The 23,830-nt window shown below is 40.5% G+C and overlaps 1 protein-coding gene across 1 annotated transcript in view; it reads left to right on the top strand.

Annotated features, from left to right (window-relative positions):
* The window catches only part of atad2b (ATPase family AAA domain containing 2B), a 60,928-nt gene that overhangs the window by 430 nt on the left and 36,668 nt on the right, over positions 1-23,830 (top strand). The window contains exons 2-24 of the mRNA XM_029496209.1: positions 1,500-1,666; positions 1,954-1,985; positions 2,099-2,246; positions 2,843-2,942; positions 3,057-3,186; positions 3,363-3,509; positions 3,657-3,732; positions 3,885-3,986; positions 4,133-4,244; positions 4,390-4,505; positions 4,726-4,900; positions 5,159-5,247; positions 6,382-6,541; positions 7,932-8,022; positions 8,164-8,475; positions 9,103-9,253; positions 10,606-10,792; positions 10,924-11,109; positions 16,771-16,906; positions 17,897-18,090; positions 18,193-18,352; positions 20,627-20,749; positions 22,121-22,249. Coding sequence (XP_029352069.1) covers positions 1,500-1,666; positions 1,954-1,985; positions 2,099-2,246; positions 2,843-2,942; positions 3,057-3,186; positions 3,363-3,509; positions 3,657-3,732; positions 3,885-3,986; positions 4,133-4,244; positions 4,390-4,505; positions 4,726-4,900; positions 5,159-5,247; positions 6,382-6,541; positions 7,932-8,022; positions 8,164-8,475; positions 9,103-9,253; positions 10,606-10,792; positions 10,924-11,109; positions 16,771-16,906; positions 17,897-18,090; positions 18,193-18,352; positions 20,627-20,749; positions 22,121-22,249 — 3,223 coding nt within the window. The remainder of the gene's footprint in view (positions 1-1,499; positions 1,667-1,953; positions 1,986-2,098; positions 2,247-2,842; positions 2,943-3,056; positions 3,187-3,362; positions 3,510-3,656; positions 3,733-3,884; positions 3,987-4,132; positions 4,245-4,389; positions 4,506-4,725; positions 4,901-5,158; positions 5,248-6,381; positions 6,542-7,931; positions 8,023-8,163; positions 8,476-9,102; positions 9,254-10,605; positions 10,793-10,923; positions 11,110-16,770; positions 16,907-17,896; positions 18,091-18,192; positions 18,353-20,626; positions 20,750-22,120; positions 22,250-23,830) is intronic.

The following is a 23,830-nucleotide window of genomic DNA, read 5'->3' as shown; positions in this document are numbered from 1 at the left end:
ACGCTAACTCCTGGCTAGCCCTAAGTTGAGTTCCCTTTGTGTTTGGCAATTTTACCCGGCTGACTTGTTTCACCATTGTCTTCACAAATTACCCCCCCAAATAAAGACAGCTGGGATTTCGACTCGAGGCTATCGGCAGCACGCCATGTCACCAACCTGGAAGTGTCAGTGTGATTATTTTCTCAAACGTGAGGAGATAAAGCGATAGTTGTGCTAACGATTGTCGGTTGTAGCTAGCCTCGGCAGCTAGCTTACAGTGGGGGAAGGGAGTCCCAGGTTCACAACAGTTGGCTGGCTCAAGTCCCGTATTTAACAACTCTGAACTTGGTGAACTTTCGGTTTTAAGTGCCCCACAGACCCCCACGACCTATATTTGCTGCAAGTGTTCTTACAGCACCGATGTAAGGACGAATCGAGTTCGATTTCCCTACTTTAAAGTGGACACTCAATTAATAGTTGTAGTTTTTCTTTGCTGTGATCGTCTGACCTACAAACTGCCTGACAGCCTTTGTCTTAAAATGTAAACAGTGATATTATGCAAGGAGATGGGCTCTGTACTCCCGCACTGTTTACGATTGTTACAGCTCTTAACAGAGATGAACACCATCATTCAACAATCTGATAATTTATGGAGTCATTAGCGCATTGTTGAATTTTAATGGGCTGTTTGGCGAGGGTCTATATTTTGTTAAATTGTGGTTTTAAAAAAAATGGGAGCCCTTCCTGGCTTATGTGCAGCCCTGCGGATGGTAAGACATCCTAACTGAAGACACATGGAAATGTGAGCTGTGATTAAAATGCTATAGAGTGATAAACCTTACACTTTTACTCTTTAATAAGCTATATCAAAGAATTCTGGTTATGGTTTTACAATAAATGATCTGTATGTTCCCATTGTGAAGAGTTTGTTGTTTAAAAAATTGTTTCTGTTGATTCAAATAGAATAGGCTTCTAGTGTTGGGCTACCTCTGTTTTGTACCTCCTCAGGTGGTACATCTTGCACGTTTTAGTTTGTCTGCATCTGTCTGTCTCACTGGACAGACAGATGCAGATACAGATGCAGACAGATGCAGATACAGACTTTAAAACCTACGTATCTCACTGTTGTCACAGTGAGATACGTTCTCATATCAGTGGGGATGTTGAGCTGTGAAGGGCATTACCACCAAGGGTATATGTCTGGTTGATGCTATGTTGTGACTCAGAATGTATTGAGGACCTTGGCCAAAATGTAATGTCTCATCATAAAAATCAAGATTTTATTATATTTTTTTTATTCAAACAGTTTTGTCATGACTGCTTGTCATACTAATTTTCTGGTTTTATACAATGATTGACGTGTGAATTCTTCATGCAGGTTTTAACAAAAAAGCTGTCAATATTATATTATTATTCAGCATCCTGATTTTCTGTTGCTTGCTCATTCTGATTGTTTCTCATCCTTACTTTCATCTTTTTTTTTTTTTTTTTTTAATATTGGTATACTATTTGTTTAACAGAAGGAGCCGAGTAGTGATGTGAGCAGTCCCAGCAGTCCCCGTTTAGCTCCCCCCTCAAAGCGAACGCGGCGGCAGACTGCATCTGAGCCCAGTTCCAGTGATACCTCCCCATCTCCTCAAACGAAGGGTCAGAGAGTCAGCTGGGACATTCCCACCTACCGCACTAGGTCAGCTCTTTTTCTCTTCATAAGTATCTAGTTTAAATAACATTTCTGTATTAATACAAAGTTGTATAAAAGTAATTTAATTATGTGTAATGGCTTTTCTGTGTAAAGTAAAAGTTTAGCCATGTCGGGGAGACTCTAGACAGCTGTTAATTCTGTTCACGTTTTGCATTGTAATGAGTGGAACAGATAAACTTCAGAATGAGCTCTCAAACAGTATGATCTGTGATTAATTGCAGTCTTCTGTGCAATTGTCCGTAAATATTTTCACTTTGCTGTTTTACTTTCAGGCTGTCCTCTCGCATAATGCAGAACGGGCACGGTAATGCAATTCTCTTCAATTTGTTCTGTTTTATTGAATGCAAACATTGAATGTGTGCATTTGGGAAACAATTACAGTAATGGCCCTTAATTTAACTTTTGTTAATGCAACAGCCCATATGAGTCACCGGAATGAGGAGAGTGGAGGTGGAGATCACTCTCACATGAACGGACATGTGGAGCTGAAGAGGAGCTGCCGGGTGAAGAAAAGCCAATTTGAACACCTCAACCAGAGCCTGCTGTTTGACCAGCTGGTAAACAGGTAGCTAGAACTCACACCAATGACACTTTTTTCTGCCGTACTGCTTCAAATTAAGAGAAGGAAGGGAATGTGCAAGACAACCTTTTCCAGTAGTACCTAATGTATATGAATGTGGACTCAGTATATATGAGGAAAAATATGACAGATCCAGAAAGTACAAGTAATATTTGGCTACTAAGTTGCCTAGGTCTCCTTCATTTAGAGAGCTTATATATACATTTGGATGTCCCTGATATTTTGGCAGTATTCAGGTATATTAGATTTGAAATGAGTTTATTTATATGTTAATAATGTTGACTTTCAGCATGAAGGCAGTCAAAGTATTTATCCATATTGGTTGAGCAGCGTAAATCCAATTTTTAAATAGTGCTAAAAGCTTGCCCTCCTAATCTTCATAAAAAATTAAAATTATAAATGGAAGTCAGAATTTGCATATGACATGCTGCATTAAAGAGGCAACTCACCAATAGCACAACTATTGGGAACTGCAGGCTTTTACACCTCAAGCAGATGCAAGTGTTTGCCGATGTTGTGCTTTTTGAAAGATGACTTCAGTATGTCATATATCGTGTTGCTGTCTATCTGTGTATGTGCAGCACTGCTGAGGCTGTTCTTCAGGAGATGGACAATATCAGCAGCATCAGGCAGAACCGTGAGGTGGAGCGACTTCGCATGTGGACTGGTGACACTGAGGAGGTGGGTCTGGCCATGCTGCAAACTGCAATGGAGAGATTGAAAAGTGCAGCACCGCAGCCTGCTTGATGACCCACAGTTAACACAAGTGATGGCATTAAGGTTCTCCTCTTTCAGGAAAACATTGACATGTATTCACGGGTGAAACGCAGGAAATCCATGCGCAGGAGCACTTTCAGTATTCCTACACACCACAAAGTCATGAGTAAAACGGAGCAAGAGGAGGAAGAAGAGGAAGGTACAGGAGGTCAGTTGCCTACTAACGCTCCACTCATCAATGAAGTGAGAGTGTGATGAAAACTTCATGAAGAGCCTCTTTCTCAACAACAAAGAGTTGATGGCTTAATGCACAGAGTACATCTTTGAAATCTTATACTTAGTAGTATTTATTTGAAGTGCAAATATTACTTTTGCAACTTTCAGAATCTCATGGTGAGGAGGAGGAGGAAGATGCAGAGGACGATGAAGACGATGAAGGGGATGAAGCAGAAGAGGCAGAAGAGGAAAATGACAGGCCATACAACCTGAGGCAGCGTAAGACAGTGCAGAGATATGAAGCACCGCCCATTGGTAATTGTTATATTTTACCTAATCAAACATTTGTATATAAATACTTCTGCCATGATGGATATTAAAGCCCTTTATTGAACTGTTTCCATGTGGTACGATAATGCTTTGGTTAGAGCTAAACCAGCTGATTTGTGTTTGCTTTCTCAGAGCCTGTGAACAGAAAGCAGAGCAACCCTTCACTTTTTGACACCCACAGATCCCCAGCAAGAAGAAGCCGTATAAGGTTGGTAGAAACTTCATTTGTGTCACTTTATAACTGTAACGTTTTTAGGCAGTGTTTTCACTGCTCTGGTTACGAAATGTTTTTTTTTTTGATTATTAAGAACTGTGACAGTATAGTTGTGATACTGAATCCAAATTTCCACACTTCCTCAGAGTGAAGAAACATGCCATTCATAGCAGTGACACCACCTCATCTTCTGATGAAGAGCGGTTTGAACGGAGAAAAAGCAAGAGCATGACCCGGGCTAGAAACAGGTGATGACCTTCCTGTTTTTTGCTTCATATTTTCTTTTCATATCAGTCTCTTTAGTTTTGCTTTTTACTGTAGTTTTGTTTTTTTGAAGAAGCTGCAGGAATGTTTCACATTATGTAGTTGGCTCATAGTTTTATTTGTGTCACAGGTGTTTGCCGATGAACTTGACTGCGGACGACCTGGCTAGTGGGGTACTGCGGGATCGGGTGAAAGTGGGTGCCAGTTTGGCAGATGTGGATCCCATGAACCTTGACAGCTCTGTGAGTGGAGATGGAAATAAATGCCAAAATGCAGCACAGTAGTACAGCTTTAATCTTCTGATGCGAAAATGATAATAGAACGTGTAACCTAACAGAGAGATGACTCATTAAGCGCTTCAATGTTAATTCAGTTTTTTCTCCTCAGGTGAAATTTGACAGTGTGGGTGGCCTCAGTAATCACATTCAGTCTCTAAAGGAGATGGTAGTGTTCCCTCTGCTTTACCCTGAGATATTTGAGAAATTCAAGATTCAGCCTCCCAGGTGAGAAGAGCTAACTTGATTGGATTTTTTGTGTTTGGAAAGTTTGGAAAGAGAGACTTTATGAAGATCAAACCACCAACATGCTGTTCCCTTTCATCATGACATCTTTGTCTTATATACATATAAAAGAATAAAGATAAATAGAGTACATGCATTAGAAGTTGTATTCTTTGAGGTGATCAAGTAAACACATTTCCCATTTTCTCTCATTTGCTTTTAGAGGGTGTTTGTTCTATGGCCCACCAGGGACTGGAAAGACTTTGGTTGCACGGGCACTTGCTAACGAGTGCAGCCAGGGAGACAAAAAGGTTTCTTTCTTCATGAGGAAAGGAGCTGACTGCCTCAGCAAATGGGTTGGTGAATCAGAACGCCAGCTACGTTTGCTCTTTGACCAGGTGAATCACCTCAACACCGCTCCTGCGAGGTCTTGTGAGGACAAAGTTTGTCCTTAAAATGAAGGATTTACTCTTTTGACCATAAAAAACAGTAATTTGCTGCTCGTAGAATATTTTTATTTATTTCTTTCACCCTGAATAAAAACATACTGAACCAGTCAGGTGCATTGTTTATTTTTATTATTGTTATTATTTTTTTTTAGTGCAATAGTTTTTTGCCATAGGGTTAATCTTGGGTTTGTGTGTGTTTTCGATCAGGCATACCTCATGAGGCCATCCATTATTTTCTTTGATGAAATTGATGGTTTGGCTCCTGTTCGTTCCAGCAGGCAAGACCAGATACACAGGTAAACTATTGTGATTTAACCCTCATATCCTATGAGACTGTACAAATAATCTCTATACTTATTTGCATACTTGAAACATGCTGGCATTTCCAACAGAGCCCAGTGTGAAATGACACTCAGTAATTACACTTACTAATCCCTCCTGCAGTGACTAAACTCAAGAGTAGTTGTTTTGTCTCGTATGTCCATAATCATCAAAGTGGAATTGGAAGAATTGTTAAAGCACCTCATGGAATTGGCTTTTAAATCACTAAGAAACTCAAATAAGGCTCTAACTACGCCATGCATTAGTACATTTATTATGCTTTGTAAATGCACACCTAAGCAGCCAAAAGACACACATCTGTTCACATTTAATTGTAAGTGTAAATTGCAAGCATGCCAGCCTTTCTCCGGGTTTTAACTGGTGCTGCTGTTACTTTCCTGTCCAAAAGGTGGCACAGGTTTGCTGGAGCTGCAGACCCAAATGTGCTGGCATATGCAGCTTCCATGTTTGGCTGGTTTTGGATTTGAGTGCTTTTCTTCTGTGACATATTTGTGACACAGTGACATAGATATTTCACTCCTGGTTTAGAGTATTTCAGCAAAGGCTCTAGGCAAGGAAGCTTCCTATTATGCAAACAAAGCTTGTAGTTGATCGTTGACAAAACAGTTGCCATCTAAGAAACTGAAATATTTGTGAAACACAATTGGGAACCACACTTTATTCAAATCATGAAGTGTGTGCATGCTTCAGTTTACAGATGCTTTCCTCTTTCTGCCATGCTGGGTAAATACATGCATGGAGCGCTAGTCAACAGTGAAACAGAATCACTGATAATTTTGCCTCACTCTTTATGCCTGTTCAATAGCCCAGGTATTTGAAGACATAAGACCTTGTTTATTCTTGTATTCTATAAATATTGTTTCATTCTTAAAATGTATAACAGCTCTAGGGGTATCTGCACATATACTTGTATGTTTTAACTGTAATATAGAAGGTCTCCGCAACATTTTGCGCACAGTAAATTAGATTTAGCTATTATTACATTGGTGTCTTGGTGTAAAGTCAGACAGACTAAATAGTTATAATTTTTAGTGTTATTTTACTCCATGTGAGGATAAATGGATCACAGTCTGCACCATCTTTTCCAGTTCTATTGTGTCCACTCTGCTGGCCTTGATGGATGGCTTGGACAGTCGTGGGGAGATAGTGGTCATTGGTGCTACAAACAGACTTGACTCTATCGACCCAGCACTCAGGAGGCCTGGACGCTTTGACCGGGAGTTTCTGTTCAACCTGCCCGATAAAAAGGTGAGACGGAGTGGAACATCACTGAGCGTTATGGATGTGTGCACATTGATGCAATTTTCATCATATAAAGTCCCATTTTAAAGGTGTTTTTCATTGAAGGGAGATTAACATGTGATCGGTGTACCTTCAGAATTGAATCTTGGAACATGGTCCAGCATAAACATTGACATTTTTACCTTAAATGTAGTTGCGCCACAGAATTTGTATCTCTTTAGGCAACCACTACACAGCAGCCATCAATATTGTGTGTAAGGATCAGTCACAATGTTGAACCTATATGCACACCCAGGTGGAGAGACATGAACAATTAGCACAGTCATCCGAGTACTGTGACAAAATTAGTACATGCCGCCCTCTGGCTATTTGGAGTCTCTTCTACTATTCATTTGCTCTTGGTTGTTTTGTTGCAAAAAGCAAGAGGTAAAGTAAATGCTCATAAGGTTGCTGGAGAATTAAAAATCAATTTCACCAGATTAATTATTATGCAGATCAGGTTGTTTAAATATTCGATTTTGGGGTATTAATAAAAAAAAAAAAAAACAACAAAAAACACAAAAAAACAAAACACCCAATGTTACACATGTGTCAATGTGACGGTGAGTCAGGTAAACAGCTCAGTGTGGGTTACTCATTCCCATTGAGCCCATTTAACAGTTTGCATTATATTGTCCACACAGTTGGCTGATTGGTATCAAAGCTTGATCTTTCTGACTAAACTTGCCAATAACAGTCTTTGACAGAGTAGAGATCTTGTTCAGATAGAAAGAGAGTGCCTCTGTACTTTAAGTTTGCCTCCCTCCTGGTATTGCCCAAGCTAGAAGCCTATATAAAATCTGGCCCAGTTGTGTCGTTTGAATAGAAAGGGAGATGTGATGAAAGATGATGAAAACTGTTGCCCTTCATTCACAACAAAGACCACTTTGTTCTTAATGCCTGCTCATCAAAGCACAGTTGTGTGAAGACGTTGCAATGAATTGAAGGGTGCATTTTGCTGAAGTGTTCACAAGCTCTTCAGTTCAGCTCACTCATGCACTTGAGCCAGTTTTGATCTTTCTCTTGGTGTTATAAGTTAATGAAAGAATAAAGGCTGCACTCAGTAAGCCATTTCTTAAATTACGATATTTATGATGCGATTTCCCCAGGTATCATTAGTTTCCTTTGTTTCTGTTTCTTCTCTTTTGTCTCATCCAACATGCTGTTTAAATTGTACATTCAAGAAAAATTCTTTTACCTTGTTTGGTGGGAGTTGAGGCTACTGTGGCAGTTACCATTTTGCTTTTTCTTCTACTACAATGCTAAATGCTTGGTTTCTTGTATTGACGCTGTTTTTTTTTTTTTTTTTTTTTTTTTTCTTCCCCCAATGCCGCTTTACCCCAAAACCTGATTTCAGGCCAGAAAGCACATCTTGGAGATTCATACGCGGGACTGGAATCCCAAATTGGCTGAGCCATTCGTTGATGAACTTGCGGAAAAATGTGTCGGTAAGACTGACATCTTTGCTGTAGGTGTTGTGTCAAATTACCATTGGAAAACAGGTTGACCATCATGTTCACTGTGCAATTGGATAACAATCTAAAAAATACATTTTTAACTAACCTTTTGTGTATCTTGTTTGCATCCAGGCTACTGTGGTGCTGACATCAAAGCACTTTGCACAGAGGCGGCCTTGGTGGCACTGCGCCGTCGCTACCCCCAGATCTACGGCAGCAGTGTTAAACTGAAGCTGGATGTCACCTCCATCGTCCTGGGGCCTGGCGACTTCAGCAAGGCCATGAGGACAATCGTCCCAGCCTCCCAGAGGGCCCTGGCTCCTCCAGGCCGAGCCCTGTCTCCCACCCTCAGGCCCTTGTTGGCCAGCTCTTTCTCATTGGTGTTGAAAGCTCTGCTCCGAGTCTTCCCACATGCTCAGTGCACTGATAGGGACAACACACACGGTACGGCTCTAGGACCTAGGGGGATCAGGGTTTTTGGTGTATGATTTTTCGTTTGCGTTCCTGCCATTGGCTTCTCTTTCTCCTACCTTAACTCATACTCTCTTCCTTGCTGCCTGTCTTACTTGTTAGTGTGCTTTCCCTGTTGACACATTTGTAATAAGGTGTGGAGAAAGACAGTCAAATACCAGGAAGTGCTTTGTATCACCCTCAAATATTGAACATGGAATCTATGTTGAAATGTCCCCCCTGAATATGCAGAGATTGGATAACCAGTCATTCTGCAGATACTTCAATACCAGCTCCTGCTCTAGTCAACAACAGTGCTCACAGCAGATTAGCTACAATGCAGCACAATCCCAGAGTTGTACTTATTTCACCCAATAATGACATGGAGTTCCTAGGGTGTTGTATCACTTTAAATTGCATTATAGTGCGGGTAATAAGCCACCTCTCTTTTATTCCAACTCTGGTACAATGGCCACATTAATGTCAGTGTTGGCTTGAGGGTTTCAAGTTTAAAGAAACAAACTCTTAACTTCGTCCACCACCACTAATGCACAGTAATTCCAGTGAAAGTGAATTTCTGCATGTGCATGACTGTGTAAACACTGTTCTGCTCTGTGCTAGGCGGTGACAATCAACTGGTCGAAGAGGACTTGTACAGCGATGATGACAATGAGGAAGGCTCTGCTTCCATCTATGAAGTCGAGCCTGCTGCATCCCCAAAGAGTCAGCTTTCTTCTGCCTCTGTGCTACGACCCTTCTTACATTTCTCCTCGTGAGTTGACAAAAAAATATATATTTATTTTTTTGCTTGCATCAGGTAATTAAATTTGCTATGTTTATGTTCGTACATTTATTTGAAGTGCATAGACAATAGTCTTTAAGTGCGCCGTTTAAATAAAAACAGGGAAAAGGGAGCATTTCTTAAAATATAAATCAAGGAAATTGATACATTTTATTTTTGTGTGAGGTATAAGACCACAGAGAGAGCATGCTCAGAAGCACTTTTTGATTATTTAATCCAGAGTGTTACTAGTGTTGTAACAGATGTAGATGTAGTCATCTATATAGTGTATATATGGTATAAATATAACTTAATTTCCCACACAAGTCATTAAGTAAGTAATCTGAAAGAGCAAAGGAGATTTAATGCCAGCAAGAGAAAGAGATTTCTCAGGTGTGGCGCTGAAACCATTTATTGATGAACCTATTAAGCAGTTAGCTGCTAGTCTTAAACAGAGTGCTTGGAATAGGATGGTTATTTTACTTTGTGTAATTATTTGAAGAACTTCTCAAGGCATTTATTTATAGCTCAGGGAACGCTTAATTGAATTGTTAACCAATGGCATAAAAACAGCACATCACCAGTGTCTGTATTGGTGCCGATATTAACTGGCCTAACTGTTGAATGTTGTTAAACGTCTGGGAACTTAATTTAATTCTATAGGTGGAGTTACGGATAACATGTAGGAGAAAAATTATTTAGGGCAGAGACTGAATCTTTTCTGGCTTGTCTAATAGTTGCCAAACACAGTCAGGTCAGTGGGGTTGTGTACAGATTCAGACCTTCCAAAGCTGATGAAAGCAGAACCTTACTTTATATGGTGGAAGTTCAAGGTTAGGCCAGGTTCTAACAAGCCTCTACTCTACTTCCTTTGACCACCTAACTTTCTTTTCTGTTCAAAACCACACAACTTGAGCACAGCATTCCTTTTATTCCAGTTCTTAAGAGTCTGTTGTTGTTGAAAGGAGTTTCAGTCAGGCTTTACTGTGCTGTGACTGCCTTTGTTTATTGGGTTTGGTCAGAGATGCGATAGTCTTGAATTGGTTTAAACTGACAGAAAGTAACAGGCATCTTACTTGTATGTAAAAAAATAAATTTACTGAGGCACTCTCATAGTAAGATGTATTACTGGACTTGGGCAGAAAACAAATAACAAAACAAATAATCACTTGTGGAATCATTAAGGGTATCAACACTTGGTGTATGGCAGCAAATGATCAATATTTAAACAAAATCAATGGGATTCTGCTGTGACACTGCATGTCGAATGACAGTGTGACTCCTGGTCAGTGATCATAAGGTGATAAATACTATGCTAACTATGAACTCCCATCTGCTTCTAGCTCTGCCCTCCAACAGCCCACAGCATATCGGCCACGTCTGCTGTTGGCTGGAGCATCGGGCTCAGGACAGAGCTCCCACTTGGCCCCTGCTTTACTGCACCACCTGGACAAGCTGCCGGTACACCGCCTGGATTTGCCCACTCTCTACTCTGTCAGTGTGAAAACGCCAGAGGAGTCCTGTGCTCAGGTAGCACTCATACACACACACTGATATGTATTGAGATATTTATTTGTAGTGACTTCTGCTCTACACTTTTTTTTTTTTTTTTTTTTTTTGGCTCATGCAGATTTGTGCATGACTTATCTGTGTGCTTGTAGGTTTTCCGTGAGGCTTGCCGGAGCATGCCCAGTGTGGTGTTCATGCCGCATATCTCAGAGTGGTGGGAGACAGTGGGTGACACTGTGAAGAGCACCTTCCTCACCCTGCTGCAGGATGTTCCCTCTTTCAGCCCTGTTCTTATCCTTGCCACAGCTGAGACTCACTACTCACAGCTGTCAGAAGAGGTAGAAACACACTTGCATGATGACATTTTCAGACTTAACTGGAGACCTGCCTAATATTTTTATTGTTATGTTATTTTAATTTTCTTGAGTGTTTTTGTTTGGGAGTTGAGACTAAAGCATGATTGTTTCTTCTTTTTTCTCATATTCTGGGGTGCTAGTCACACAGCGTGATGCAGCTGAGGTCATCTGCTTCCACAGAGTTTTTGTCTGCTTTGGCTGCACCTCCTTTTTCTTGCAATTTATCGCACTACTTACTTTTCTCCCTGGGTATTGCACCCCTGCTTCCCCATCCTTTTTCTTGGATTTATTCTCTTTGGGAAAGCCAAAATGGAATCGGACCACCTGCAGTGGGTGAGGGTTTGCCATAAAGAGAAGGGAAATTCAGAGAATTGGAGAGGTTAAAAATTGTGAAAAATGAAGAAGAGGACCCTTTCTTTTCAAGCAACAGAAGGGCTTTAATTAGGTCAGAGGTTTGATAGCCCAGTGTCTTCATTCCAGGAAATGCATACCATCATATCAGTATATCTGTACAGACTGCCCAGGTTTTCCCCAGTTCCTCTGTGTGCGCGCGTTTGCGTGCGCGAGCGCTGTTCTGGCAAGGCTTCAGCCTTGGTCAGGCTCCAAAATGAGAGAGGCTCTGGGGATGATACTTTCTCTGAAGTGGACTTATTAGGACTGAGACACCTGGCCTATTTTAACCTGTCTAGTTTTAGCTTGCACGTTCTTTATAATTTTTTTTATCCAAATTATTTTGATAATTTTTCCTTGATTTTGACCTTTTTCATTTTGTACTTTTTCTTTATGCCCTGTGGTTGATGACTCCCTGCAGTTCTCTGCATTGCTTTAAAGGTTTTTACTTCACTAAACTTTACCGTTTTGGTTAATTCACATGCTGAGTTAAGAAATTAAGTATGAAAATGGAAGTAATCATGGCATACAGACCGTTTGGCCGCAGTAGCACAGGGTACATTGCAATTCATTACATACTAGGTTGCTTGCAGAAACCGTACAATTGGCAGTTACTGCTTTCTTCAAATTACCTTTTCTTTGGTCATTGAACATAGCCATGTAGCATGGAAAATTGTGAAGCACTTGATGTGACCAATGATGTGTTCAAGTCAACATGGCGCCAGCATGAGTGCATCAAGACTGTTCTTTAAGCTAAGTTGCCTTTGCTTCTGTGGTCCCCTTTGTACTTTGTTACAGGACTGCACCATTGCACTTGTTAATCAAGCCCTTTCCTGACTTTTTTTTTTTTAAGCCAGTGCTGCTGTCTGTTCTCCTTACCCCCTTGACAATTATAAACATTATAATAACTGCATTATTGCATTACACTTGTGCTGGACCGCTGCCAGTGCTTTATTTACCCTGGTGAAAACACTCAAGGTCTGCAGCATTTTCTTCAATCCCGTTTTGACTACTCCTACATTTAGTCCCACTTTGCGCTTCAGACAAGCCTCAATATAGTAGTGTTGGTAAATGCAGTGTTGAATTGAAATATTTTGGATGTTAGCAAACAAGTTATATTACATTTTCTTATGACCTCATGAATGCAGCAATCATAAATACTGTTAGAATAAATACATACTTTCCACTTGACTGAAAATGATGAAATAACTCATTTAGTGTGATGGATTGCTCATCTCAAACTACTTTCAAGTTGTTTTTCACCCTGTACTAAAAAGGCCTTAATCATTTATCAAAACCAAGTCAAAAATCAGAAGATCAAGCAATGCGGAAGAAACACAAATAGATTCAACATGACTACTACTGTCAGTGTTTTTTGGGTGCTACACCAAAGTGGTAATGGGAACAGAGGTTTTCCAGAGGGATTAGGTTTTCAGAGCATTTGCTGGAAAAGAGCCTCTGTGTGTGTTCATCAGTTTTGTTTTGTCTAATAACTGGAGCTATCTGCTATTTATAAATTGTTTGTTTTGTTAAATGATAGGGCTTATTCTTTGTCTAAAACTCTTCTTTCAGGCAACATTTGAGCTTTGGTTTACATTTTTAGACAAAAACATGATGCAGTCTTTGGTGCTTTAAGTGATTTGGCTATCTTTGAGAGTGTTGTTTCATTCTCTGGCTCTGAGAACATAGTGACAGCTGCTGCCTCAGCTCCAAACCTCAGCAGGGAACAGGCAGCCTCCGTCCCTAGCCAAAACTGACACTGCAGGCTTGGGTCCAACTACATAGCCTCCTTCCTTCCCTTTACAGCCATTCACTGTGTGTTGATTGACTTCCTTTTAGGTTGAGGACCGATGAAAACTGTTGGAGCGTGTGTCTTCAGCACTCAGATGTGTGTTTTGAGGCCTCAGAAGTGCAATGTAATGTATGAACTTGATGTTGAGTGGGAATGCTCGCAACACGTTTAGGACATAAGGACATGATTATCGATGCTTTAGGATTTGGTTTCAGTGCTGTAGCACAACAGATGTAATGTAGTAAACAACAGTTATGTCTTCACCAAACATTCAGGGACCTTTTTATTTTTGGTGGATTTTGCAGCCCAGTTTCAAACTGCTGTCATTGTGCTTCTGAAGTTTCAGGTGGAGGTTGATTGCTAAAAATTACCACTGCATTCTATTAGAGAAGAGCCGCATTTTACTGAAATGTGGTGTCTGGGCATGTGGCAGATGATATTTCTATGATTTCAGACTAAGTTTTAAAAGCATCTATGGCCTTGTAGTCATTCAAAGGTTGCTCACATTTATCATGCACAATTGTGTTTTCGTTAGCTAGGTATATAATATGCTCTGAAGTACTATGAAAATGTGGGGGGCACACAAAAAAAAACCAACAAAAAACCCTGAAACAATATCAGACTATTTCACCTGTTAAGATTTCCCGGTTAGTCACAAAGTGTTGAGTTTTTTCCTTTAATACTGGAGCGGCTGGTGGAATAGCGACAGAGCATTTCTGCTGAATTATTGTGAACCCATATTATCAGTGTGCTTAAGATGCCTCAAGCTTTGTAATCCACATAGGAGCCATGGCACAAATTATAGAATCCCCTGTGTGAGCAAACACAATGCAGTGAATCTAAAGTAAATCGTTTTTCAGAATCACAGCTGCTGGTAAGAGGGTGGAAAATTGCACGGACAGTCTATTTTTCTCCAAAATTGTTGACACCCATTAATTCTTGTGGCCATCTTAAAAAACAATCAGTCGCAGCTCTGATACATTGCGGTAAGGAATAAAAGAAAATTCTTCATGCAGCTCATTTTGCATTAAGTAGAGCAAGATATGACACGCAATGCAGTGCACTTCAACATTAATGGTTATTTATTGACAGCATGGTGGTCTCGGCTTTTGACAGCAGGAAAAAGATTTGTTGCAAATGTTTGTCAGCACGGGAGGTTTGCTGAGGTAGCCCATACATCCCCTAGCTGTCCCCCCCCCCCGCCCCCCACCCCGGCCGTCTGTTATGAGTGTACTTTTTGGTCTTTACCTGATTCAACATGGCAAATCATCTCCGCAGTGATGGGATACAGCTTGGAGGCATCTGAATCAGATGTTTGTACTCACTTTTAATAATCTCAGCTCACCTCAGCTCACTCCTTTCCCTGAGAAGGTGGGGCAGTTCTAGTCTATACTCTTTTTGGCAAGTTATACTACGGTGTAATTCCTTTGGTCACTACCTAAATCTCATGACCATAGTTGACAGTTGGAATGTAGTGCACTAGGTAGGTTGGCAGCTGCACCTTCAGGCAGAGTTCCCTTTTCAGCCCAATACAACTCGTACATTCTTCCTGACACTAAACCAATATGTTTATTGATCTCATGCTTCATCTTACCCTTGCTCAGTTGTCACCATCTGCACTTAAGTGTGAACATTGTCAGCATTTTTTCTTGCTTTGTTTATTTCAGGATGGTTGCAACACTTATTTGTGTATTGTTTTCTACTTTGAGTATCATTTTAAGACTATGGGGATTCACTAACATTCTTCAGTCTAGAGTTTCTTTCTGTCCATTTTATGAGATATTCAATCAAGTTGTGTTTTACAGTTGACTCATTCTTATCTTTTTGTTTTTCTTCAGAAATTTGAGCAATAGGACAGTCTGACTTGATCAGTCTTGGAGATCAGGTGTACTTTATTTTTAAATTTATTATAGTTGGCCAGAAATTCACAATTTTCTATCTCTATTCAGCTCTCATCCATACCCCACCACTTATCTCTCCACACATAGCTGTTATCCCACCCCCCATGTCAATACCCCTGCAGCTTTTATCATGATGGAAGGTGCTGAGAATCATTTCCTGCTGTGTGCTACATACACTTGAGTCCCCCCTTATATGATACTATATTACCATTAAGAAGACCCCGTATGAAACAAAGCTGGCATAATATAGATCTGGTGTAGATTTTTTTTTATGTAACAACAGTGTTGGGTTGTGTAAAAGGGGCTTTCGACTGTCTCTGGGTTCCAAACTGTCTTCCTTATATTTATTCCTTTCCTCTTTTCCCCCCCCCCATCTTATGAAGAGACAATGCAAAATCCAGTGAGAGAGGGTAAGAAAGAGAATAGAAGGAGATGTAGGGGGAAAGGGAGAACAAACATGCCATGGATAAAGGAGCAAATCGATGTGAAAGACAGATGGGGAGATGTAAAGTGGAAAGTAGGTGCTTAGTCAGCAACAGGGCCTCACATTGGGAGCAGCCTTGGGCTCCTTCAGAGCTCAACAGCCCCCGCAATGTTAGTATAGCTGCACATAAAATGCGAAGGTACCTGTGGTATGGTTTTGTTTATATGTATGCCAAAGGTTACTATAGACTACTTCTACCAGCCAGGTACAAAGTAAGCTAGTTTCTGGCTTGTACGATAAACTGAACATAACATAGCACTTGACAAATTTTATGAGATTGTATTTACTGTTTCATTGACATATTTGAAATATAGATATTGATGTTGCAACACAAGATAAGCATCAATACAAGAGGCTTATTGTCTTTTATATAATTCTTGTTCAGTAAATTATGATATGCTGCCATAGAGCTACAGGACCTCAACTGGCAGAACAAGTACATTTAATTTAAATGTTGTTACAAGGTTGAGCAAGTGTGCAAGTCTGGTTATGTTACTGTTGTTTTTGTTTTTGTCGGGGAAATCTGTTTTTTTCCACTATTTAATTTGATAAGTGAAACATCACTTTTCCAGTTATAGAGCTATACATTACGACAGCTGACACACACCAAAAAAGACGAAAGAATAATAGTAATAATGGTAATTACTAGTTGCAGCCTGATCTGTGTTGAAATCACTGAAGGAAGGATGATTACTTCACTTCCTTAACATCTGAGCGGTATACTTGGTTTTTGTAGTGCTAGGTTGTGCTTTTGTCTTACATAGTGGCTGATGAGAACAGGTATGTTGGCTACACTGTCTGCTCTACAGATGAAACTTTCTCATTGTTTTCATTTTCACTAAAGATTTGTGGCAACTGTAGTAATCAATACTGTGTATACATATGCAAATGAATGAGGTAAATTAAAAGGAGCATTCACAAAATTTGATTAAATTCCCAGAGAGCTAAAATAAAAAAATAGAAAGAAATATCAAAACCTTGTTTATGCTTTTAGTTTTTATTTGATAACAGATGTATATTGTAAGACCTAACAAATTATGGTTAATTTATCAACATCCTAATTGTTTTTCACACAGGTGAAATGTATATTTCAGAAGACGTATGGGGAGGTAGTAACATTGTGTCCTCCAGGCGAAGAGGACAGGAGAAGCTTCTTCTCTGACCTGCTGTTAGTCCAAACAACGAGGGCTCCACCACGCCTCAGGAATACAGGTACCTGCTCTATAGACTTAAGCATTTTAAGCATATAATTTGTGAATCCTGGATGACAGAGCTGCCTGAGTGTACCCCCTTTAATGACATCCATTTTCAATCCTAGGATAAAGGCTTAAAAAGACATTTAGGGCAGTGCACACTAAAGTGGAAGATTTGCCCAGTGTGAAGTTTTCCTCGACATCTCTATCCCTCACTCACATCAAATTCAAACCCTGCCACTGCCCAATCACATCCTTATCCACCCCTCCAACTACCCCATGTCCTGTGTGCCCTCAGTTCCAGTTCAGTATGAAGTGTCCGTTTAGGTTTGAATGGAAATGGGGCCTGGCATTCATTTTTCCACCAATTCCATATTGATGCAAGACAGGGCTCTCCCACTTTACTTGCCAGGTGCTCTTCAGGGGATCTTGCCGAAGACAGTAGTCTGGTTTCCAGCAGAGATGCTGGCAGAAAAGTGGGGAGAGGAATCGCAATGAGAGGGCCCCGCTGCTATTAGCCATAATTAGAATCAGGGTTTGGATTGCCGCAAGTGAGTGTAGCAGCCCTAGGTGCTCTGGAGCCCTCCTAACGTCTGCAGATGCCTTGGGCTAGGATCAGTGCCTTGGGAGGGGAGAGGAGGATAACTGCTTGCCTTGTTTCATCATTTTGTCACTGGCCAGAGGGTATTCCTTGGTGTATTTCAAAATCTGTGGAGGGGAATGTAGGTCTCTATTATTTTCATCAGCTGACACAATCTTGAAATGTGTGGGGTCCCCCGCCACCCCTCCTGGGGTAAATTTATTTTGCAGTCTCTCCAACGGTGTTCATAGCAAGTGGTCAAGGGTCAGGTTGACAATTGGCAGTACTATTTTAGTAGCTCAGGCCCTTATGTTTTGGTATGGTCAAATGCAAAAATTCTTAATTTCTTCTCAGGAAGCAATTCTTACATCTTGCCTTTAGATGGAAGCTGTGTGAAAACTTTGTCTATTTTTGTCCCTCACCTAATAGAGAGGTGTGAAGAGGTTCTGCCGATGGCAGAGGCCCCAGGCCCCAGAGTCCTGTCAGCAGAAGAACAGCGCCGCCTGGCTGAGCAGGAGGAAAACACATTACGGGAGCTCAGGCTCTTTCTCAGGGATGTGACCAAGCGCCTCGCCACTGACAAGCGTTTTAACATCTTCAGCAAGCCAGTCGACATTGAGGAGGTAAGGAGAAATTAAGAGATGAAGGGAACCACACAGCTCAACATAGCTTGACAAACGTGTTTTAGGCCTTTCATTAACCCAAGTTGTGCGTGTGTGTCTCAGGTTTCAGACTACCTTGAAGTGATTCGGCAGCCTATGGACCTGTCCACTGTCATGACAAAGATTGACACCCACAAGTACCTGACAGTCAAAGACTTCTTGGCAGATATTGACCTCATTTGTAGTAATGCTTTAGAATACAATCCAGACAAGGACCCTGGAGGTGAGGAGGAATATTACTTGGACATGGTCATAAACACACAGATGCACATACATGTAAGATGCTCTGCGTACAACAATCCATGTGTGTGCAATTCGTATACTGGCTTAACAGATAGCACTTCCATGCATTTGTAGAAACACAATCATGCCATCAGTAAAGTAGTAGTTCTTCTTTATCAACATCACATTGCTTTTGCTCTATTAACCCACCATCAAACTATCTTTTATCAATAGATAGTGCCTGTTAATTTGAATTAGAAAAGGGCCATATGACATTCAGTTCATAAGAAGTCAGCATTTGTCTATCAAATCACCAAAGTGCTTGCAGTGCAGACAGTAAAATTACAGAACCTCAGATTGGAAATGCAGTCGAAGTATAATGCATACAGCTCCCCTCAGTGCCAAATTCATGCTCTCTGAAGGCTGCATATGCATCAACATTTTTACTGTATCTCTTTCTTGAAATTTGAACCAACTTTTGCCTTACATTACTCCCTATCTCGTACCTTGTCTGAAGCCAAATATGGACTTCATAATGACTTCTGCAACAAATAAAGTTGCCTTCTAATATCTAACATAAACTGCTTTTACTTTTATTTTTAAACAGGTTTACCATGATGAGGAAAAGCCTTTGTGAAGAGATGCATGTTAGTGTATACAAAAAATTGTTGCATAGAAAAATTAGGAACAAAAACTGAGAGCATCTTGCTGTACATAAGACGAAAGCATTTCCTACTAAATTCAAATCTTCATTATCAATTCCAGCAATGTTAATTGAAAGCTGCGTTACCCTGGTCTGCTTTAGATCATTCAGTTGATATGACCATTTTAATTCTTGCCTTGTGTGTTTAGCTGCTTCAGTTCCTTTGCAAGGATAGCTGCCTGTTCTAATGGGAGGCAATTCTCTGCCAACCCAAATGATTAAATCATATCTCTGTCTTTGCAGGCAAGGGCCTGGGTCATTTGTTGGAATGCAAGGTCTACAAATGATACAATAAACGAGAAAAATGCAATTAGGTTGTTTAATAAAGTAGACTAACGAAGCTACTTTGCCTGCTCACCCAATGCCTGGCACAGGGAATATGGCCCACACCGCACACAATTATGCTGCTGGGGAAGTTCTACACCAGCTCACAGTGCTGGGGGGAAAAAAAAAACTCATTATCCCTCTGTGGTCTGGTTCTCCTTGTCCTTCACGGTGTCTTTATCACACAGTCCTCCGTGTACAGTCATATTGGGTGCTTTCTCTTTTACCTCCCCAACTTAATAAATTATTATATGTTCCAAAAGTGCCAAAAGGTTTTACCAGTGCTTTTTGTTGCATTTGGGAAATAAAACATTGATAACAATCCCCTTTCAATCACCTTTTAACAAATAATTAACTCTGGAGTGTTCAGTTCTAGATTAGGAGGTTAGGCAGGGCATGTGAAGGTGCAGATAAGCTCTCGGTCTTCCACCTGGCCTTTGACACCTCCTCCATTTCGCCTGTAGAATGGTCTTGCACATGCTCAGTGAAATACTGAGTGAAAAAGCACACAAACTGCCTCCATTGCAATTAGACAGCCAAGCCCCAATTAGACAGAGGAAGCTAGCATATTGTGACCCTTCTGCCACTCTTTGCCTGAACTGTTCTCTCTCTGTCTGCTGGAATGAGAGGCAGCCTGTTTGTAGTGCCTGTCCTTTTGGCCTGCCCTCTTAGCTCAGTCTTTATTTCCCACAACTATATATATGTCGCTATCTAAGGGTAAGGAAATGATGTGAATTTATAAGTTTCTGTGTGAGAGAATGAATATGCAGAAATTTTTCACATAAAATTAGCTATATACTGTACAAAGCTTCGTGTGTGTGAATGTAGGCTTTATTATCTGAAAGGGGCATTATTAAGAATTTTTGTCTGGGTTCTGCACATTATTATTTTTCACCAAAGCCAGCTTTAGCTGTGGGAAATGCTACAATCCCTTTTCTCACAGATGCACTGGAGTGGAGTGGGCTTGCTATCGACCGTTTGCTTTACATACATGATAGGGTGGAGAACATGCCAAATCAAACTGAAAACTACAGTCCTCCACTTGATGGAGGGAGAAATCAGAGACACTAATATCTTTTTGGTAAATTTGTTACAATGGCACAACGGAGATACTGATTGTAATCCAGCTCTGCAAAAGACCTGTCCTTGAACATAGTTACACACGCACACATGCACCCACGCATGTTATTACAACAAACCTTGTCTAGTGACGCTAGCGCAATGTTTCACTGTCTCTTCCTTTCTCAGACAAAGTGATCCGGCACCGAGCATGCAGTTTGAAGGACACAGCCCATGCTATTTTTGCTGCTGAGCTGGATCCTGAATTTGACCGTATGTGTGAGGAAATCAAGGAGGCGCGCAAAAAGAGGGGTAAGAAAATTATTTCAACAAAGCAAAGTTGAAAGTCAAGACTGAAAAGGACACCCAAGCTATTTTACCAGAAAATGAACTCATCTTTTTTTTTTTTTTAAACACAATTGTGACAGTAAATTTGAGCAGTTATTTGTAAATGGTGAACAATGTGCAAGTCCTAAAATATTCCTATTTAACATTTTTATAAGTGATATTCTGAGATGAATTTTTTTTTTTTAAATTATTATTTTATTTTTACTTATAACATGTTTTTGCCAAAACATGATAATCTAATGCAAAGACAACAGACCCATATATGGCTGTTAACTAATTTCTAACTAATGCCTACAGTTACTTGATAAATTTGCAATATTTTTTCTTCAGTACCCTCATAATCTAGGGATAGTTGTTTTCATTAGATTATTGCTGAAGCAGACTAATGTAGCACACTAATAACACTGAACATAAAAACATCATTTGTTTATGTAAATAAGTAAACACTTTGAGAGAATACTCATTCACTTGAGTAATGAGCCCTAGCCAGTCCATGATAGCTGTGGAGGTCTTTGCTCCTCTTTCTTCTTTGCAAGAAAGTCTTTGATTATTTTGAAGAATAGAAACCTGATTCTAGGGAATAAAATGGGTACAGTAGTCCGGCAGCGCTTGATGGAGCAGTCTGTTTTTTGTTGAGAATATGTGGTGCAGAAAGGAGTGATGCCTGAGGCTTCAATGTTCCAGACAGTACCTTCTGTGCTAGCTGTCTGCATGGCGCTCTGCATCTGTACACTCACCAAACAGCCCCAAGCTGTGCTGAGTGGACAGCACTGAGAATAAATCTGAATCAGGCATATACATTTAGAAAGGTATATATGTATGTTGTAGTTAAGTAATAGTTTTAATTTTTAAGCATTTAGAAATCTGAACGACTACATTGTGGGTTTTTTTTTCCCGTTTCTTTTTTTTTTTTTTCCTTTCTTGTCATCAACACGTTCCTGTACTCAATGTGTTTTGACTATACTAGCATTTACAATTACCTGTATTAGAAACACTTTTTAAGTGCCATTTATTATGTAGAGACATAACTCTGGGTGATAATGTATCAAATTCTAAGTATTGTAGTTTTTGTATTAATATTTGTAATGATGACATATAGTTTTACTGACACCAGCCGTATCATTCCATTTCATTATCTTTTTCTGTCAGATGATCCTCATTTTCCAGCAAAGTATGTCCTAGTCTTTGTAGTTATACACATACCTCGACACACGTATACATTCTTTGTGTCCTGCCAGCAATGTGCTTTAGAAGTATTTTCCCTTTTACACAAACATACACTTGCACACAGAGTATTGTCTGTTGTTGGTAACTGATCCTCTGTGGGCTCTGCAGACCTCCAGACGCCAGCTCAGCTGACGGCAGCTCCAGGCACACTGGCAACCAGAAAACAACACACTGCAGGAGAGGAGCAGGCCAGGAGCAGCGCTCAGGGCGAGGCCACTGACAAGCAGTGCACCACTAGTGAGTGTTCACTTTGACCACACACGTTTATAGTGGCTACACAACCTGAACAGGGTGACTGATGAGATTTACAGTGATACCCCACATACCTACCTTTTAGGACTAGTTGATTGATGGCAGTGCTAAATCCACTGTCAGAAGAGGGAATACACACTGTCACTGTGCAACAAATTGTTTTAGTGAATTTAACCAACTTCAAATGGTAAAGAAAGGACTAGCAAGTGTCTTTATCATTACATAACGTTGTACTTTACTAATACCTTCACCTATCATATGTGTGTATATATATAGTTTTCTTGAACATGAACATAATGAGTGTGTGACATATATGTAATGTCTATATCCCCAACTCAAGCAATAACAGACATGAATGTCTCCAAATACACTGTTGTTACCTTGCTGTTTGACTCACACAAATACACCCCCCACCCTCCCCACACCACCCCAACACACACACACGCTGAAACATACCCTCACATTTGTGCCTTGTTTTTTTTGGTCTCTGATACAGTAGCAAGCAGCTGTGTTGTATGACAACAGTATCCCAGATGTATGTGATGCCATACACCTGGCCAGACACCACACATCCACTTCTCAGCATTTCAGAAGCAATACAGAGAGCAGTCTCATTAACAGGACGGCTCTCATCTAACTACTCAGAACACGACCATGCCATGGAGAAATTACATGCCCACCTGTGACAATTAGTGGGTGCCTAAGGGTGAGGGGAGGGCCAGGCCTTGAGGCCATTACCTAAATTAATCAGAAGTAAGCCGCCCTTATATGCAATCCGAAAAATGGCTCCTTGCTTTCACCTGGACCAAATACAGAGAATGAGTTGGGCTCAGAGAGGCATCTGTTTGGCCCCTAATGAAATATACAAAGTCTATGTGAGAAATTAAAGATTTTTAGGTGGAATATGTGAACATGGAGATAATGGGCTGTCGTCTCAGATGGATGTTTATGTCTGTGTAGTTCAACTGTCCAACACAAGGAGGTGCTTGCCTCTCATGAGAACGTTGCTGATGGAACCCCTGCTGTGTGTGTAAACCGTTACTTCTCCCAGGGAGATTGTCTCCCCTTGAGAGATGAGAGCCTCTGTTGGTTACCATAAATTCTGTAAGGCTCTGGGGATGCATAAGTCTCAAGCTCAGTGCTATTTATCTTGGCTTGTTATGGCAGGAAAAAACACCTATATAGTAGGGAGGCAATATTTAGACTTGATTGTATAATTTTATCCACTGAAAAATTAACTCTAGGAATCCTCAAGGGAAACCAAAGACCAGGCCTGATCCAGTAGTTTCCCAAAGACTTTGTTTTGTTGCTGTGGGGAGATTTAGTAAATATGATACACCTGGCATTCCAGTCCAATACAGCACATCACACTCACTGTCTGTAGCTTAGGTGGCCATATGGCTGGTTCAGCATTCCTCATTTACAACTGATATTTTGTATTGTGCTACATTATATTTTTTATATTTCTTTTAGGGTGAAAGCCAACGGTATACCCGTCATGCTACTTTTAGCTGCAGTCTTTATCTACAAAGCTAAATGTCACAGATGTGGACCACCAATTTGGAA

The sequence above is a fragment of the Echeneis naucrates genome, chromosome 24 (genome assembly GCF_900963305.1).
Source record: "Echeneis naucrates chromosome 24, fEcheNa1.1, whole genome shotgun sequence".
NCBI classification, from domain to species: Eukaryota; Metazoa; Chordata; class Actinopteri; order Carangiformes; family Echeneidae; genus Echeneis; species Echeneis naucrates.
This window is presented reverse-complemented; position numbering and strand designations above follow the sequence as displayed.